Source organism: Chironomus tepperi, unplaced genomic scaffold (assembly GCF_022539635.2).
Source record: "Chironomus tepperi strain 1889 unplaced genomic scaffold, CSIRO-AGI_Ctep_v1 contig_376, whole genome shotgun sequence".
Lineage (NCBI taxonomy): Eukaryota > Metazoa > Arthropoda > Insecta > Diptera > Chironomidae > Chironomus > Chironomus tepperi.
The window spans coordinates 307,292-328,252 of record NW_027226498.1 but is presented as its reverse complement, the minus strand read 5'-3'; the positions used below and the strand labels follow the sequence as shown (position 1 = coordinate 328,252).

The following is a 20,961-nucleotide window of genomic DNA, read 5'->3' as shown; positions in this document are numbered from 1 at the left end:
TTGTTAATTGTAACTAAAAAAAGAACTAAGTGAATAAAAATGCCATGTTTTAATTTTTTGTAAAAATGAATAACCTTTTTTTTTTCATTAATCTTTATGTTTTCTTTTGTTTTATTTTCTTTTAATATTTTTTCAGATTTTGTGGTTTTACGAAAATGTATTTACAAGTATTTTTCATCATTTAGGTGAAAAATAAATTATTCTTTACATTTAACTTTTTTTTCATCATGTAATGTCATTAGAAAAAAATTATTAATAAAAAAAGACACGAGAATTTTGATAGGACGAATAAAAAAATGAATTATTTCATACAACAGTTTATTGAGTCTTTAGTTTCTTGTATCAACAAGAAAAGTGTATCAAAATGTCGAAAAAAAATTGATCTAAAACATTTTTACATTTTTCATTTGTATAAAAATATAATTTAAATAACTTTTCTTGGTATTTAGATTATTTTATATGTTTAATTGAAACATTTCTATGGAGAGACATACAATTATATACAATTGATGTTATATACAATTAATATTGAAATATATAAAATAATTTACATTGTCAATCTTTACAAAAATCAAATTTAGTCTTCAACATTTGGACAAGGAATGGAAATTTTTATGATCACTGAAGACATTTGTAAATTGTTCCTTCATCCTTAATTATTATTTTGATTGACGAATTCGACTTAGTGTTCAAATCTTTCGATCTAACAGTAAAAAAATGCCAGAGAAATTTTAATTTAAGAAAATAAGTCACCTGATTATTTTCATAATCTTTCTAGATTACCAATTTACTACTCAAATTTTGAAGATTAAAATAAAATAAAATAATAAAAAAAATTTTTTTTAAACAGATCCAGGTTCTTAAGTATTTACGAAAATAGAAAACAATTAATTACTCACTATGACTGGCTATTCGATATCATATTAAGAAATCACATGTTTTTTTTTAATTAATTACAAAAAAAAGTTAGCCTAAATCGAATACTGAATTTATTAAATAAAAAAAAATTACTATAAAAAATATATATTTTTGAAATTTATCTTGGAGTTAAGTCTGCTATGTTTATTTTCAATTCTACCAGCATTTTTCTCCTATTATCTCGATAAAGAATCAACAATTTACCTTTAAATAAATAGGTCAAAGTTAATCTTTTTCATAGTACAGAATAATGTCAGACAATTAACTCTCGATTTAAATTTTGAACGAAATTCATTATTTTTGAAAGATTTTTTTTTTTTAAATTTAACTATGCAAAGAAAAAAATGATTATGGCAAATATCTCCAGCAAATCATTTGAAAAACTGTATTAAACTTTTGCTGTCTAAAAAATTAACAAAAAGTCGCAAAGTTTTTAACAATTTTTTGTACGGTTTTGGAGATGAGGTATATTACTACAATTTTAATAAATATCCACCATAGTATAAATTGGATTTTTAATGCTTTTCTAATAGTTTGCTTCCAACCAATCATTGGCTTTAGTACGAATCATTTAAGGAATCCCAATCAATTCTTTTTCTCATTATAAATGGCAATATTAGTTTTGCTAACTTGAACAAAATTAATATTGCTTTATGTGTCGCATCCGACTATTCCTGAGTTAATATACAATCGCAATGTTTTAAATTTTAAATAAATGCTTTAAACTTTATATAAAGCTAAATTATTTAATTCTTGTTTACTTTCCTTAGAAGTCATTTACAAATGAATTCTAACTTCTTTTAATGATACCTTAGTACAAATTTGAAACATTCATATTTGTGGAGCAAATACATAAATTTTACTCGCACAAGTTTCTTGTATACAAATGTTGCTTACAAATTTTTTCTTGGATGATCATTTTATGTATTATTTTTTTATATATATATTTTTTTTTACTATGACAAACAGTATTGTCTGTTTCGTAAGTTCAATTTTGTCAGACCTCTAAAATATCAACAATTTCATTTAGTTTGTTGTTTTTCCAATTCGTGATAATTTTTGCTCACATTTATATCACTTTTCTGAATTGTGTAGGTATTTTCCTCATATATAATTATTTTTATATGATTGCTTGAAACTTTTCATTTTTTTGGTGACTTTTTGAACTCTTTTCCTAGCGATTTGAAAAATAGAGGTTCTTTATCGATGAACTAATGACTTCTTGGCCAAAAATTTTAAAGTGGTATGTCACCGACAAGGAAGATGATAACCATTTCGACTTAGGAGAACTTCAAGCCAACATGGACATGAAGTTACATCTTGTCTTGAGTAATTCAACCCCCAACCTTTTGCAAAACTAATTCTTACACTGTGGGTATCAACTGGTCCAAGCTGTAAGCCACTGATTGTAGATGGCCATATTATAGATTCGTTCACTCTATTAAGAAATATAAAGTAATTAGATATTGAAGCATTTCATATATATTTTTTATTAATCTTACTTTAATGGATCAAATGCACGAATACAGTGGCCTGGTGGTACTTTAAATGGTATTGTTACTCTAGATTCCATATCGCATAATGTAGGTGAATGTACAAATACTGGCGATGAAGATCGATTGTAAAGCCAAACTCCGTCTGCTTCTCGACTCAAAGTTACACCTAACGTGAAAAATAAACTATTATTGCTGAATTTATTTATAAAGATTTAACAGAAATCATACCCAATCCAATTTTTTCCCTTGTCTTTAATACTAAATCTGGTGTTCTCGAAGATCTTTGCTGGGCAATAGTTTTTATGCATAGACCTGCACCACGTGTCTGCTCTCCAAACACATCTACAGCTAGATCTTCTACAGGCACTTTGGATCCTACACGTTCACTTTGTTCCCAATATGCTAATTGACACCAACAAGTTGATGTAGGATCTTTAAAAAATAGTAAATTAAAAGCATATTTAAAAAATTGTTATCAAAATCAATCTTTAATATTATTTTATATACATATATTCAATTGATAAAAATGCGTAATCAACAATCAATATACATTAAAGTATAAAATGTAACATTGCGGACAGAAATTTAAATTTTGCTTACAAAAGCTCAATCATATAGGATGGCGCCATGCACTTTAAAATAAGCTTTAAAAATATATACTTCTATGTCTCAAGGATTTCGTATCATTATTGCTTTAATATTTTTAAAACTTAAAAACTTAAATCTTTATTCGGGTTTACTTCAATCTAAATGGGTATAAATTATTTAAAAATTTAACTTCTAAGAATTCTGATATTTGTGCAAAATAAATAAAATAATAAGGGCTAACCCAAACATGTTCATATTACGTTAAAAACACAATTATCTAAAGATATTATAACACATGAAATTGAATTTAATTTGACTCATTTTTTAATTCTTATAATATGAGTTGATGTAAAAATAAAAGAAATGATTCTTGGAAATTATTTGAGACAGCCGACAAAAATTAAAAGACGGTGCTACAACAACACATGTTCACAGATATATAATAAAAATTTAGTATAAATGTGAGTGTGAATGTGCAGCGACCATAAAAAGAATGTTGTTTGCTATAAAAAATGACTACACAAACGCATGCATTTCTCAATTCTCTCTCATTCATATTACTGTTGTTATATTCAGAAATAGGCGCCATCAAAACAGTCAAATGTCTAGTCAATGACTGTTTTCATACACATAGCACGTAAAATGTTCATTTTTATTTATTTCTTTATTTAATTATTCGAACTTAATTTATAAGCACATTATAAATTATTTTTAGAAATATTTTAAAAACCACAAATTTTTAAACTACCTACTTAAGAAAATTAATTAAAAAAAAAAAAAAATAACAATTTATATTAAAATAAAAATCTTTTAGATCGCTAATTTTTAATTTTTGTGTCTGAATTCTTGACATTTTCATAAAGTTTCGAAGTGAACAAAAGTACTGTTTATAAAGTAAAATGAAAAAAAAAAAAATGAGTTAAGATATAAGAAATGAAAAATAAACAAGTCTTATATTTGCCCTGAAACAATGCAATTAAAATCAAATTACGTTCCCTTGAATCAAGTAAAAAAAAATTTCAATAATTTGCGGTTCGCGTTTTCTTTACTCTTATTCTTAAAATATCGAAATGATGCTTAAGTGGCTCTTTCTGCTGTGGTATAAAAATGACAAAGCAAAGGAAAAAATGGAAAGAAAGCACCGACAAGTCATGCATTCTTTTCAATTCTTTATGTTAAAAGAGAACTTCTTCTTTAAATAGAAGAAAAATATATAAAAACGTAATGTAAAAACACGGTCCAGAGATATTTCAAAGTCTTGTTTCTTAACATATACTTATAAATGTATTGCAAAAGAGAAAATTGATCACAAAGAGGAATTTAAAAATAAAAATAAGAAAAAATGATGAATAATTTTCAAGACTGCAAAAGAAGATAAACATGAATTAAATGAGCGAGCATTTTTATCAGTCTTTTCTCCGATTATTTTTTAAACATCAATGTTTTGTTTTGTAATTTCAGAAGTTTTATAGACCACCCACGCCAAATTACTTTCTAATTTGTTTTGTTTATGCTCTTATTAATCTTGTGAATCAGACCAGATTTTTCTGAGGGATAAGAAAAATTAAATAATAGATTTAAAATTATATAAAAATTAATTGTGTAAATTTATTTACAGCACTCACAATTTTGCAATGTCTTTAATTTTATAAATTAAATCATCTTAACAACAATTTAGAAAAAGAGTTTTGTATATGAAAGCTTTATTTGTCGTGTATCTGTGATTGTTTTGATTTATTGTCATGGATATGATTAATCGAAAAAGTAAATTGAAAAGAAGTGAAGTTTTACACACATTATAATTTTCTTGTAAATGATGTACTATGGCGCCTCATTTAACGACGATTCGTATTTTTATTTCTTTGTACAAATTCTTAGCGAAATTTGTGAAAAGAAAACAAATGTTGAATTTAGATCAAATTATTTTTAGACGACTGCTCCAGAACTCGAGTTCATGTATCGATTTGGAGGTCTGGATTGTTCCTCTCCTGTTTTACTTTTTAATTTATGTTTTCATTCAATTTTCAAAAAATAAAAAATTAAATACTTTCTTCTTCTTCTCGTTATTGAACCTCAATCGATTTAATTATTTAATTCATATAATAAAATGAGACAAGTAAGTTTAAGGAAACATCCAACAACTAAATGATGAAAGAGAAGGCATCTCTGTGGCGCGATAAAATTCTCATTTTTACCTCTTCTTCTTTTATTCTTTTTTTCTTTTTTTTCTTCTATACAATTCAAATAAATATTATTTCGAACTTCACTAGCGGCGCCAGTCAGCAGCACTTTGTGTATATTGTTATATATCCAACATTTTTTAGTATTTTTTATTTGCATCTTACTTAAAAACTAATAAAATCTTGAATAATTTTATTATTTCTCTTCAAATTTCAATGTGATTTTGCATTCCGTAGGGTAAAGAATATAATTTTTGTGGTAATATAATTTTTGTGGTATTGACATTTTTTTGGAAATTCTATTTTAAACTGCTTTTCACTTCCAGAAAGTTAAATAAATTATGAAAGAATGCTATTAAAATGATATATGTTTAGTTTTATGGAGCTTTTACCTTACTATAACTAAGTTTTATCGATCCAAAAATTTACCCTAAAAATTCAAGTTTTTACTACAATTTTCAATTAAATATTTTCTTAAGGAATTATCACTGATTCATTTAGGTAGTGGACTAATACGATAAAACAAACCATATATTTTCACAATAATTAGTATTAAACAGTTAAAGTTAATTAGTTTAACTAAAAAAACACATTTAAAATATGTAAACATTGAATATAATTTTTGTGGTAAAAAAATATAATTTTTGTGGTATTTTTTCTAAGAGATTTTTTGGTTGATTTTTCCCTAAGGTTGATGCTCCCCTATCTTATTTAAAATTTAAAAATTCGTTAAATTTTTTTCAAATATTTTTTAGTTAATTTATCATTTTCCACGGACCTTCCAGACTTAAATTAAACTCAAATAAGTTGAATATAAGTCTGTTAATAAATTTAGGTAATCTCCTTGAAGAATTAAGCTAGAAATCCTCAATTTATTATTACCACAAAAATTATATTTTTTTACCACAAAAATTATATTTCATACCACAAAAATTATATTCACTAATAAAATCAGTTTTTCACGAAAACTGTTATTTTAGGATAAATTTTGCATAGCTTATAGTAAATTTCCTTGTTTCCTTAATATTTTGCCGAAGAAATTGTCCTAAAAGAATTAACACGTGAAAAGTTATGAACTTTTAAAATCTTGAAGATTGGAATTACCACAAAAATTATATTCTTTACCCTATATCAAATTATTTATCTTTTCATAATATTGTGCTACTGACATTCAGATCGGTTTTGTAAATAAAGAGAATTAAATTCCCTTGCAATAAACTTTAGCATTAAAATTTAATGACTTCCTAGACTTTCAAATGGATAAATGAGCTTAAAATATCTTAGTACAGAAAAAGAGAAAAAAGTTATGAAAACGTTTTTTTTTTTTTATAAAATTATGGTTAGCAAGTTCAATAAATAAAAACTGATAAGAACCAAATAATGAAGTACAAACCGTCAAATCAACTTTAAAAATTATAAAATAATTTTTCTGTTTTGTGTCTATTCGGAGTTGTGGCGGAGCCTTTTTGATAAGTATCAGAGACAGCATGAAAGTATAAGATTCTGGTAGAAGTCGAAAAAAATTCAAACTTTCATCAACAATTTGTAAACAAACAAAAAAAATTTTTTTAAATTTCAAATCATAACTTAAAGACTTTTATATGCTTAACGAGCTTTTTCTATATTCAATATCAAATTTTTAATAATAAATTGTATATCACATTTCTGTACTTCAATGAGATTTCATATCCTTTTTAGCGCATTTTTGAAATTTTTTTCAAAAAGGTAGCTTAATCACTTTGTCTGTTCGCTCGGTCGGCTGCCAACAAAAACTTTTTATCTAGACATCGTAGAGAGCTCGGAATGGTTTTAAAAGATCAGTTCCATAAAGTTATTGGCGCATCGGACAATTAAAAGTTTCAAATCAAAGCATAAATAGTATAATTAACAATTTTTCATTTTCATATACAACAACAACAAAAACAATAACACGTTTTTTCATTGTTTTACAGTGTTCTTCAATGTTTTTCGATGTTTTTACAGTGTTTACTGAACAATGTTCGAATTTTTTTACCGTTATGAGGTTTGAATTATGAAAATTCGTTAAATTTCTAGTATGGTGACTTGAAATTTACTGGATCTTATTTCTTAGACCTAAATTCTACTGGATCTTGTTTTTAAAATCTGGAGGTTACCTGGATCTTACTGGATCTTGTTTTTAGGTCTGGAAGTGACCTGGATCTTACTTGATCTCGTTTTTTAAATCTGGAAGTGAAATTTATTAATCAATTACTGATCGCTGGGACAAAAATGCGCTGAAGTGACTCGATAAGAACGAGTACTTTTGTAATTTTTAAAACCTAAATTTAGGAAACTGTTGAAAGCTCATTAAAAATCCACGAGATTCTTAAATTAGGTTGTGTCATTATAAATCTTTTATGTTGTTCCAATTATTATTCCCGTGTCAATCTGCATAATATTGACACAGCTTAAAAAATTAAAGAAAGAAAAAATGATGAGGACATTAGCAAACGAAAACCTGTTTTATTTTGCTGACATCGAAGAAAATCGACATGTTCATTATCACGTATTCTTTATCGTGTGTCCAGAGGCGTCTCCTTTTTATATCTAATTTATTTTCGCAACAAATTAAAAATATTCTTCTGACTCATTTAAAGAAAAAAATAAATATATTCAATTTTACATACATAAATTCATTTGAGACTTCACAAAACAATTATGAATTAAAACCAATAAAAACTATTTTAAAAAAATGTTTAGTATGTCGTAGTGGCTCGGTATGGAAAATATTTAGCAATTATTGCATACCTATTATATAGCAATATCTAATTATAGCAACAACGGTCCAGTGATCATAGGTTCGAAACTCAGGAGAAAAAATGTTTCTCTTGTCTTCTTTTGAATCATATGAAATGCTGCTCATAGCCTCCTTTTGAAGTCTACAGGCAGGAGTGTCATCAAAAAACTTAAAACCTATAAGTTTGAGCGGGAGATCTGGCAAATTCTCAAACGTTAACCCATCAATAACTTACAAACCCATATATATATTTTTTTTCTTATAAATAAGTATTAACCTCCCTTGTTTATTTAAATAAAAAGAACGAGCGTCAAAAATCTAGACACGCTTTTGAAGAATTGATGACTCATACATAGATAGATATTCTGAACATTTATATTTTATTATTTGTATATGAGTTAAGTTGTTAAATCTAAAAAAAATTGTTTAAGTGCGGTAAAGTAATGACATGTTTTTACATATTTTTAAAAATAGTTCGCAACATAATTGCTGAAAGTTTTATCTCTACTCATCATGCAGCGTGAGTTATTTATCTCTATTGTTCAAAGTTTATAAAAAATAACATCTACATACATGTATTTTTCACTATATTATTTATTCGCTTGCTTGATATTTCAAGTGTTAAAACAGAAATACTATAGGCGCCAAACGTTAAAACGTCATCAGACTTAATCGTCGCATGGCCTTCATAATATTTTTTTCTTTTCATTTGTATATATACTTCGAACTGAAAATCTAGTTTGTATTTTCTTCATGTTCACAAGAAATTTTCTTTCGTTACTCTCTTTTGGAAAAAGTGGGTCTCCAATCTTGGTGTCGTCAAGTATGTTTGTATTCTTAAAAAATCCTTTTAATACGATAGTAAAGTCGATTACTATTAATTAATTTGAAATAGTAATCTTTAGAGTTTATCAACAACACTGCAAAACAATTCACGTGGGTGAAAAATAAAGATACATATATAAAATGTATCAAACAAGTAAAGTATAAAAGCCAATCTAAGTAAATATATATACATATTTATTTTTATCGCGATATCCAAAATATTTTTTTTATGATTGTTTTTTTTTGCATTTCATCAACAAAATTATATGTACAGGTTATATTTTTATAAAAACTTGAACTCACCGTCTCCATCAGTTGTTAATGATTCAATTTGTTTCTTGTTATAAGCTCCATACTCGTCTGAATCCATTGATGTTTCTATACAATATCATATAAAAATGAAGAATAAACATTAAGTAGAAGTAAATAAAGATAAGAAGACTATCGATGAAAAGACTTATGAATGGAAATATCATCAATAAAAACTAGATTAGCATCTGAAGAGTACCACAATTTTTTTATAAATGGCATAGTGAAGTTTACTAAGAATGTAAACCAGTGGCGGTTCCACGACACACTTTAGCCCTGGAAAAAATTCACAGTGCAGATTTTTCACAGCAATTAAGATGTCTAAGCACCGTGTGAATTTTTTTTTTTCAACATGTTTGATATTTGCATATAACAAAATGACAATTAGAGCAACAAGAGCCAAAAGTTCAAGAAACATAAATCAACAAAAGAATTATGTACAAAAATTTGATTAGGTATGATTAAAAAGACAAATTTCAATTAATATTTAAGTTTTCGCAATTTGGCTATTTTAAAAATTTGAATTGATAACTCGTGTTTTTTTATCTTTCGTTAGATTTTTTCCAGGTGTTTGGCATCATGAATTACATCATCTGTGTCGAGTTTAATTTTGGAATTTTATTTATTTATTTACATATTTTTTGTTGAAGTTTTGTATTTTGTTGTACATAACTGGATTTATATAAATTGGTAAATAACAGATTATATTAAATTATGAATTCGATTTTCTTCTTTTTATTTAAATCTTTTTCTAAAATGTTTTTATATTCTTGATGGCGCTGAAACATTATTCCTCAATAATTGTTTCCAAAATTTGCTAGCATTTATGTGGAATATTATATTAAAATTTTTTGACTAGGGAGATAGAAAATAATCACAGATAACTAAAACAGAAGATTTTTTTTTAAAAAAAAAAAAAAACAATTTTACCTCAATTTCGGATAAAATGTTTTAACTACATTTTACTTGATTAAAGCATATAGAATTGCAAATGTGTGTTTTTTTTTTTTTGGGAGATTGAGTTCTATTTAGTGTAACAGAAAAATTAGTAATCATAAATAAAAATTCCAAAATTAAATCAATTCTTATTTAATATTTTTTTATCGTTTTTATCTTAGTGTCAGAATTCCATTACTTTATTCTAACTTACCATCAATTTTCATAGCGTATGGAGGAGGAGGGGTTTCTATAAAAAAAAAAAAGTATTTTATTAGTTTTAAATTGTATGTGTATCAAAATCTTAATTATATTCCTTTATTGTACGTATTGTAAGTATTATATTCCTAAAAAGTCTAACTTCTATAATTTTCATCAACAAACTATGGTAGCTTTTCTGTCTAACTTTCCCGAAACACATAGGTCGGGTAATCGATCCATGGGGCCAGATTTTTAATAGATTAATCAATTGTTTCTATTGTGGTTGCTGACTATAAATGCAATTGCTCTTTTTAAGTTTTAAAAAGTATCATCGTTTCAAATAATTGATAAATGAAAATTGCATAAATGTATTAATGCATCATAAAATGAAATTCTAACTTCTAAATATTATTCCTGACATATCCTATGATGAAGCATACATTCTTAAATATTTTTTTGAAAGTTTTGAGTTCACTAACACAAGTTTTGTAACCACATTTTTTAGTTTCAACATCATCATCTTTCGTCTATAACACGACTTTTATTAATTAAGAAGATTAACATTTTTTATAAGCTTCTAATTTATCCCCATGAGACTCCAAATTAACGATTCTCCAAAAAGAAGTAAAAAGAACACATTCTTGCTCAAAATTAAAAAAAAAAAAAAAAAACAGAGAATGATCTCATTATGTAAATTCTTTTATAAAACCACACCGTATGATGTGAATAAAATGTTATTCCTATGTAAAGTAAAAATGCAAATTGAAATACAAAAAAAATATATGAAAGAAGGAGAAAAAGTTAAAACGTTTAATTATTAAAAAAAGAAAGAAATAGGAAAAAAATAATTGGTATAGACTAATAAAAATATTATTTTCAGCAAAGGAGAAAAATTATTCATAGGAATGTTCCCTATTCATTGAAAACTTTATTTTTGGTCAACGTAAATCGATAGTAAATAGTATCTAACAAAGCATATACATTTTTAAAAAAAAATCATTGTTCTTCAAATAGTTTTTCAATTCAAATTTTTTAGGGAATTTGAAAATAAATGTTTTCCGTTAAAAGCTCATATAGAAATCAATATTTGTAACTGTTTTTCAAATGAAATTTTTCATTCGCAGTCCACTTCATATATATTTACAAATGAAATAAAAAATATTATTTATCGAATTTAGTCATTATTTAATTGACTTAATAATACTGATCCCGAGATTGAAAACCCTATTCAAAACTTATGATGCCTAGTTAACAAGTGTTTTTTTGGTTTGAACCAAAAAGCAAAGAAAAATTTTTCGATTTTTTTATGTATATTTTTATACTTTTAAAAAATTATTATTTATTTTTAAAATAAAATTTAAAATTTGTTTTAAATTTTGGAATTCATAAAAATTTGGTCCATTTTGAGGCTTTGCCTGGATATAAGCAAAAATACATATTAACGAAAATGTCCTTTTGTCGATCACGAGTTATCATTAGTTTAACTTTGGAATAATAATATTTTTCAATGAGACAAAATTAAAATAATACCTAGATTCTAAAAATTTTGATTATTCACAAATAATTAATTCAGAAGAAATAAATTTATAAACCGATATCGACAGAATAGAAATACCAACAGTAAACAAAATAATTTGAAAGATATTGTCTAAATTACATCTATAGTACAGACATAAATATATTCTTCGAGAAAAAACAAAACGCTTTATGTAGAAGGTTTATACATATAGAAGAAAATAAAAAGAAAGAAGCAAAAAACTGAATGTGTGTTCAACCGATACAAGTGCACGCTCGTGGCCTATAAATATACATCATTCGATATTTTTCCTCTCTTTAGCTTTAGTTTTCATCGTGTTGGTTTTGAGGCGCCATCATCATATACACAGTTAAAATAGATTAAAAATAAATAATCTGTTAATAAATAACAGTGTAATTTCATGTTTTTCATTCCGACTTTTGAAAAAAAAAAATACGAAAAGGTGAAATGAGCCAAGCAAAAGTATTTCAGTATGAATACATTCTCGGCTACATAATTTTCTTAGGTTCTCTTAAAAAGTCTGCATATTAAGGAAATTGAAATTTTATAAATTTTGATTGAAATTTTATATAAATGGCTTTATATATTTTTATATATTTAAAAATGTGTAATGTTACTCTTTTTCGGCATTGTCTTATTTTATTTTGTCTATTTCCTTTATTTTCTTATCAGTTTAGATATTTACTTTTTATACTCTAAAACTCACTGTTGTGACAGTAGAGAAGACAATTTATAGTAAAAATTACCTAAATGATAAATGCGACTCCAATGTGTCGGATTGCAACACACGTATACGGGGTCTTTTTCATTTGGACAATTAGGAATTCTCTTAATAGCCTGACAATCATACAGATCACTCCAACGCCATAAGCGACAAGCGATTAACTGTGGTTCCTCGCCATCAATTGAACCACGAGGCACGAGGACACAATCAGTAGGTTGGTATTGATGAGGAAGTATTTTATTATTGTCTGCTTGTAATCCATTTTCTACTGCTTGGCACAATGTTTCTAACTGTGATTCCTTTTTTACTTGATTCATCAACATGCGAAAAATGCGTAATGTTTGCTGTTCTGCCGTTACAATTGATGAATCGTACAAATCGTTTGTACTTGTGGAATTCGTACTTGTACAACAGTTTCTCAGTACAGCAGTTGTGGTTGATAGTAAAGAGCTTCCTTCTTCTCTTACGATTCCACAGTTTCGATGGCCATTTAAGTTTTCTCGGAGGATCGTATTCTGATAATCCTCTGAGTTTGTTTCTTTTGAAATATTTTTGAAGTAATTCGGCATTTCTGGACGATGTTGTTGTGTTTGGTGCGTTCCATTTGTTGTTGAAGTTATACGCGATCGCCATAGCCGTTTCCTTAAACTGGACTTTTTGCTGAAGAACATGGGTTGGCAAATCATACATTGATAACATCGATTTAGTGTATTTTCATTATCACTATTTGTTATTAACGATATGTAGGAATGATGATTGACATTACTAATTTTCTCAAAAGTTAGGTTATCCACTTTTATATTTTTTTAACACTTAATTATTTTTTTTGTTGTAAATTTCACAAATTCAAGAACATTTTATTAATCATTCTTTAAATGTCAAAAATTAATAAATTAATGAATTTTCTTTCTGAACATCATGATTCATGTGTAAATATTTAAATTTTTGTCATTTATTTTATTTAGTGATAAAAAAATTTCACTTATTATTTCAAACTAATTATTTTAGGATTTCTATCCTTATTTTTTTTAGTTTTATTTCACTTTTTTGTGTATTTACTTTTTACACTCACTTTCATATATGCATATATATATATATATATATTTTTAAAATTTTCGACTAGATTTTTTATTTCTTTTAAATTATTCACTTTTTTCAAAGATTTATTGCATTTTTAACAAATAATGTTAATATCTCAATTTATTATATTTTTTAGATGATATTGATTACAAAGGCACAAGATTATATTTTTTTTATTTGCTTAATTTTCTAAATTATGAATAATAAATTTAATCATTTATTTTGTTTTAAAACATTAATTTTTTTTTTTAAATTTTAAATTATTTCTTTAATTTTAAAAAATATATTGTGAAAAGAATTTCATTTTTTTAAAAAATCTTTAAAAAATTCACGATATGTTCACATTGAGAGTTATTTTACTTCTGAATGTATAGTGAATTAAAAAAATATATATGAAAATATAGTTTTGTGAGAGAAAATTGAGTAAGAGGGACAAATATTACAGAGAACTGAGTAAAAAACAAATACACTGATACATTAATGAAATTTCAAAATAACTTCTAAATTAAAAGATTTTTTTTGGATTTTGTAATTGCATTGAAATATAAATAAAGATTTTATTCATATCTTTCATATCATAAATCTATACAATGTCTGGAAACTTAGGTTATTTTAAAAATTTATTTATATCTACCTGAAGTTAGCTTCTAATAAGATTCTTTATTTTTGAATATTTTCGTAACAGAATGTTTTTTCTCACACACAATAATATTACTCATAACTAAAATTTGTAGGCGCCGTCTAAACAATAAATAAATAAATAAAGGTCACGACATGATGATGAGCATTACTAGCGCGTCTGTATCGAAAAACAAGAATATTATAAAATTGCTTGATTCGATTTGAAAAATTATTTTCGAGATTGAAAATTTTTAAATTTTGAACCTTTTTCTTTTTTTTTTTAACAAAAGGATAATTCATTATATTTAAAGTTAAAATTTCTTATTTCCTCATTTTTCTTTGTGATTGTAAACCAATAATTCGACTTAGCAAAATTTTTAAAATTAGAACATTGGCGGTATTTTGCAAACTTTTGTCTATTTATTTCAGTTAATTTGCAATTTTGAAGTGGCGATGAAAAAATCAAGTTTAGCTTAATTAATGTTATAAAAAACCAAAAAAAAATTCGGAACCAAGATTTTAAGAAAGAAAATTTTTTGGTATCATTGTTCAACAAATAAATTTTTATTTCTTATACTTTTATGAATATTGACTTAACAATTCAATTTTATCCAAATTGTTGTTTTTTTTTTTTTAAATTATCAAGGGTTCTTGTTACTAGTGTGTATTTGGAATATCTTCCCAAGATACCATTCAGTTGCTCTCCAACGCATGTTTCAATTACAATTAATACATTTACGCACAAGTGCTATTAGGATCTTTGCTTGCGATTATCTTAAACCACATGACTGCACTTTTTGAATCTGAAATACGGTTTTTAAATAGCCTCGATTTTGAAGGAAAAACCATATGTTCATAATTTTATATGGAAAAATTCACAAAAATTAAATTTTTAAAAATCAGCTTTAATTTTCCTTTATTAGAAATTATTTTCTAGATTTTTTTAATACAATCCAAAGTGACAAGACCATACCTAAAAATTCAATTTCCGCATGTATCAATATGTATGAAAACCCCAACAAACATCAAAACTGCGGTTTTTCAGAATCCCTAAACGTTATTATTTTGTAGATGATTTAACTATTTATAAAAAATTAAGTTACTCTCAAATCTTAACGTTCTGAATAAAATTTTTTTTTGCTTGAATCCATGTCGCCAATAAAGGATTAAATTAAAAAAAAAAAAAAAAAAAACTTGTTCGTTTTTATTTAATGATACATCACATTTTTGTTTTCCTTTTTACTATTCATTCTTTGTGTTCTTTTATTTTAACCAACCGACCATCTATTTTATGTTAATGTTTGTTTATTTTCTTCGCGATGCAACATGTTGTTTAAACCGTAATTATCTCTCTCGTTTTGGTCTCTTCTGGTTTCTGATTATTATTTCATGATCTTTTATTATTCTTTACGGTTTCAGCAAATGAACATAAAAAGGAGTAAATCGAAAATCAAGAATTTCTTTCAAACAGGAAAGCAAATGAAAAAATGCAAGCCATTGTACTCTTAGAACAGTAACTTTTTTCTTAAAACATTAAGTCAATTTGAAATATTGAAATTTTAAATGACAATCATTCTATTTAAAATGATAAATAGTTCAAAATCTTTTAAAACTACAAATTTAATAACTTGATTAAAAGACATAAAATAAAATTTTAAAATTATGCAAAAAAATTAAAAGATTATTGTATTTGTTTTATTACTATGTTGCTGTTTAATTAAAACTAATGTATGATAGAAATGGTTGGAAATATATGTAGACATGTAATAGATTAGTGTCGCCCCATTTTTTTGGAATGCATTAAACACTTTTGTAGTTCATTAAATTTTATTTTTTCAATTTGGTTGAGATATTTTGTTTCACCAAGTTTTTAAAAGTTGAAACTTTATTTTCAAAAATTAGCTCCTTTTTCATCTAAATTAAGTAAGTTGAAGCCAAATCCGTTGTTTTTTACTTAAGGGTAATTCCGTTAAATTTGTTTTACGAAGAAAAGATAAGCTGGAAACAGAATTGAAAATCTATATTTTTCCATGTTAATAAATTAAATTTTCATAATTTTAAAAACTTTACAAGAGTAAACAGAAATCACTTCACCAGATGAAGCTTGAGCAAAATTTCTACGAAAAATTGAGGAGAAATTTATATCAAAATATTATTTAATTAAAAATTCTAAAATTTAGTTTTTAATATAGCATCTAAAACATTTTTTTAGATTTTAGAATCATACTAATAAACCCAATAGCCGATCACGAAGTCGACTTGGACTTTAGATGAAAAAGTCGACTAAGAGCTCTACCAAATAGAAACCCGACTCAAGTAACCATTAAATTAAAATCTGCCCACCATGCTTGGTGGAGTATTATTCTAATAATACTTTATAATTGTAGAAGTAATTTTATTTTTTAATGGGCGCCTCCGTTCTGCTTTATAAGTTTTTTCAGCAATAGTTGTTATTTTCCATTTCAAATGTAAATTATTTTAGCGCTTCTATGTTACTTTTTCCTCCATGTGAACATCATTTTGCAATACTTAATTAGAATTTAATCTAAAAAATTTATTTCAAGTCGACAAAAAAAAACCGGCATTCGTCAAATATATGAAATACAGAGACTCATTGAAGTAAAAAAAAGTGAAAAATGAAACCATAGTAAAGACTAAATAAATATCAACCTGTCTTGGCGCCTTCAGTTGCTCTGCTTACTCACCGTATTGTGCTGCATTGCGAACTCCTTGGCGCCATACTTATTGACTTATTTTGCACAAAATTTACGATGTTTCTATATTTAATTTCAATTTGAATTTTGAGGAATATAGTTATTTTCACATTAAAATTATGATTATTTTTTTTAAAAAAAAAAATATGTTTGTATTTAAACTCAATAAGTCCACTTTCTAGAGATCATATTTTCTATTTCCATTAGACTAACAAACATTCTAATTCAAAATAATTTTTTAAAATATTTAATTCATGGGCCGCGAAACAAATTTAACTACCAAAGCGTACCTAAAAATGATTGCTCCAAAAAGTTTAGGCAACACTGCTTAAAAGTACATAAAATATTTGATATGAATTGAACAAAATTAGAACATGCTTAATGAGTAAGGATTGCATTTGAAATAAAACTATGATTTTCAATTAAAGCAAATTAAATATTTTTTAGACGTCAGAAACTTTTATCATTCACGGATTTGTGGTTTTGACATTTTTTTGGAAAATCTATTTTGCACTGCTTTTAACTTCCAGAAAAGTAAGTAGTTTTCACATTAAGTAGTATTAAACAGAAAAATTACAAAAGTACTCGTTCTTATCGAGTGACTTCAGCGCATTTTTGTCCCAGCGATCAGTAATTGATTAATAAGTCATTTCCAGACCTAAAAAACAAGATCCAGTAAGATCCAGGTCACTTCCAGACCTAAAAACCAAGATCCAGTAAGATCCAGTTCACTTCCAGACCTAAAAACCAAGATCCAGTAAGATCCAGGTCACTTCCAGACCTAAAAACCAAGATCCAGTAAGATCCAGTTCACTTCCAGACCTAAAAACCAAGATCCAGGTCACTTCCAGACCTAAAAACCAAGATCCAGTAAGATCCAGGTCACTTCCAGACCTAAAAACAAGATCCAGTAAGATCCAGGTCACTTCCAGACCTAAAAACCAAGATCCAGTAAGATCCAGGTCACTTCCAGACCTAAAAACCAAGATCCAGGTCACTTCCAGATCTAAAAACCAAGATCCAGTAAGATCCAGGTCACTTCCAGACCTAAAAAACAAGATCCAGTAAGATCCAGGTCACTTCCAAACCTAAAAACCAAGATCCAGTAAGATCCAGGTCACTTCCAGACCTAAAAACCAAGATCCAGTAAGATCCAGGTCACTTCCAGATCTTAAAAACAAGATCCGTATAAAACTTCCACAAATTTAAGAACTTCATCATTTAACGGATTTTCATAATTCAAACCTCATAACGGTCAAAAAAATTCAAACATTGTTCAGTAAACACTGTAAAAACATCGACAAACATTGATAAACACTGTAAAACAATGAAAAAACGTGTTGTTGTTTTTGTTGTTGTTGTATATGAAAATGAAAAACTGTTAATTATAGTATTTATGCTATGATTTGAAACTTCTAAATGACCGATAACCCAATAACTTGATAGAACGAAGCTATTAAAACAAACCAGAGCTCTCTACGATGTCTAGTTTTCGAGATCTCGCGTTCCAGCCGAACAAACGAACAAACGAACAAACGAACAAACGAGCAAACGAACAAACGAACAAAGTGTCTTATTAAGCTACCTTTTTGAAAAAAATTTCAAAAATGCGCTAAAAAGGTAAGTTTAACTAAAGAAACACATTTAAATTATGTCAACATTGAATGTAATTTTTGTGGTATTTTTTCTAAGAAATTTTTAGGTTGATTTTTCCCTATGACTGATGCTCCCCTATCTCATTTAAAATTTAGAAATTCGTTAAATATTTTTCAAATTTTTTTATGTTATTTTAACATTTTCCACGTACTTTCCAATCTTAAATTGAACTTAAATAAGTTGAATATAAGTCTGATAATAAATTTAGGTAATCTTCTTGAAGAATTGAGCTTATAGTAAACTTCGTTATCTTATTACCGGTAAGACACCAATTTGTCTTGACAGCATCGTGACAACTGACTTCGACCCATTTTTAAGGTGAAAATTCGATTCGCCTCAACGTGATAATCTATTCCCAAATAAGAATGTTTTAAAAAATATGTATGACAATTATTAAATAATTATCTATAAAAATAAAATAAATAAATAACTAAATTTCTGTTTTACTTCACTTTTAAACATTAATTAATTACTTTACAGAATAATATTAGGGTAAAGAATATAATTTTTGTGGTAATATAATTTTTGTGGTATTGACATTTTTTTGGAAATTCTATTTTAAACTGCTTTTCACTTCCAGAAAGTTAAATAAATTATGAAAGAATGCTATTAAAATGATATATGTTTAGTTTTATGGAGCTTTTACCTTACTATAACTAAGTTTTATCGATCCAAAAATTTACCCTAAAAATTCAAGTTTTTACTACAATTTTCAATTAAATATTTTCTTAAGGAATTATCACTGATTCATTTAGGTAGTGGACTAATATGATAAAACAAACCATATATTTTCACAATAATTAGTATTAAACAGTTAAAGTTAATTAGTTTAACTAAAAAAACACATTTAAAATATGTAAACATTGAATATAATTTTTGTGGTAAAAAAATATAATTTTTGTGGTATTTTTTCTAAGAGATTTTTTGGTTGATTTTTCCCTAAGGTTGATGCTCCCCTATCTTATTTAAAATTTAAAAATTCGTTAAATTTTTTTCAAGTATTTTTTAGTTAATTTATCATTTTCCACGTACCTTCCAGACTTAAATTGAACTCAAATAAGTTGAATATAAGTCTGTTAATAAATTTAGGTAATCTCCTTGAAGAATTAAGCTAGAAATCCTCAATTTATTATTACCACAAAAATTATATTTTTTTACCACAAAAATTATATTTCATACCACAAAAATTATATTCACTAATAAAATCAGTTTTTCACGAAAACTGTTATTTTAGGATAAATTTTGCATAGCTTATAGTAAATTTCCTTGTTTCCTTAATATTTTGCCGAAGAAATTGTCCTAAAAGAATTAACACGTGAAAAGTTATGAACTTTTAAAATCTTGAAGATTGGAATTACCACAAAAATTATATTCTTTACCCTATTATTTCAAAAATGAACTCGGAATTTCCTTCATTCTGAACGTAATAAGTGATTGACCATATGCATTTACAGTTATTTCAGTAATTTGCATTTTCGTCTAGCGTTAATTAATGTCAAGTGAGCGCCGGAATTTCATTAGCGCCTTGACAATGGCAAATGAAATCTATTTGATTCTAAAATACAACTTGAAATGCAATTAATCAATTCGTCTACATTCTACAGGCGTCTAATAGAATTAAGTGTCATCTTATGTCTTAAAAATGGTTATTTATTAGACGATGCATTTTTATTTTGTGGGTTAGTAATTGATACCTTAAACTATTTTCTAAAACCAATTTATGAAAATTTCCCGTTTTTTAAAAATCAATAAAAAGGTATTTTTTTTTAATTTCATCTTTTTTATATCTTACAATTTAGGTATTTTTATAAGAACTAGTAACAAAGCGGACCAAGCTTCATAGGAATATTCACACCATACTTTGAAACTTACTATAACTTGATTAAAAAAGGAGAAAAAAAATGTTAACATAAAGTGCTAAAACTAAGTTAACATAAACTAAAATTCAAGTTTTAGCAATAATATTATTTGACTCGAATTTCGCCCAAAATTTTTTTTTTCATCCACATTTTCAAATACATATGCTTAGTTTCATTTTATAGAATTTTCATGCCCTAATTCGCTTAATTCCGTTCAAGACGTAAAAATTTAAGTTACACTCAACCCAGTCCGAACTACGTCGAAACATATTTTTTTATTCAAGATTAAAACGATCTTTTCAATATTTCTTGGGTTTATTAGACTAATAAAAAGTTTGTTAGATTAGTGTACTTATTTAGATCACTATAGAAGTCGAGCGAGCTTTGCACGTCAATCGGTAATTTTTCAGATGCATGTTACATGATATCCTAATTTACAGAATACAGTGTGAATCAACTTTCGAATTTTATTCACTATATTTGAGTCTTGCATTTTTTCAATTGTAATACATATATACACATCGTGAAACTGTGTGAATGTCAAAATAAATATTGGCGC

The 20,961-nt window shown here is 26.1% G+C and overlaps 1 protein-coding gene across 1 annotated transcript; it reads right to left on the bottom strand.

Moving 5' to 3' along the window:
* Window positions 1–136: 136 nt before the first annotated feature.
* Dad (Daughters against dpp) lies at window positions 137–13,456 on the bottom strand. The gene is made up of 6 exons (XM_070647570.1): window positions 12,495–13,456; window positions 10,225–10,260; window positions 9,069–9,143; window positions 2,643–2,846; window positions 2,421–2,580; window positions 137–2,356 (listed from the first exon to the last, which is right to left on the bottom strand). The coding sequence occupies exons 1-6, from the start codon at window positions 13,156–13,158 to the stop codon at window positions 2,167–2,169; spliced, it is 1,329 nt and encodes a 442-aa protein (XP_070503671.1). The 5' UTR covers window positions 13,159–13,456; the 3' UTR covers window positions 137–2,166.
* Window positions 13,457–20,961: the final 7,505 nt, after the last annotated feature.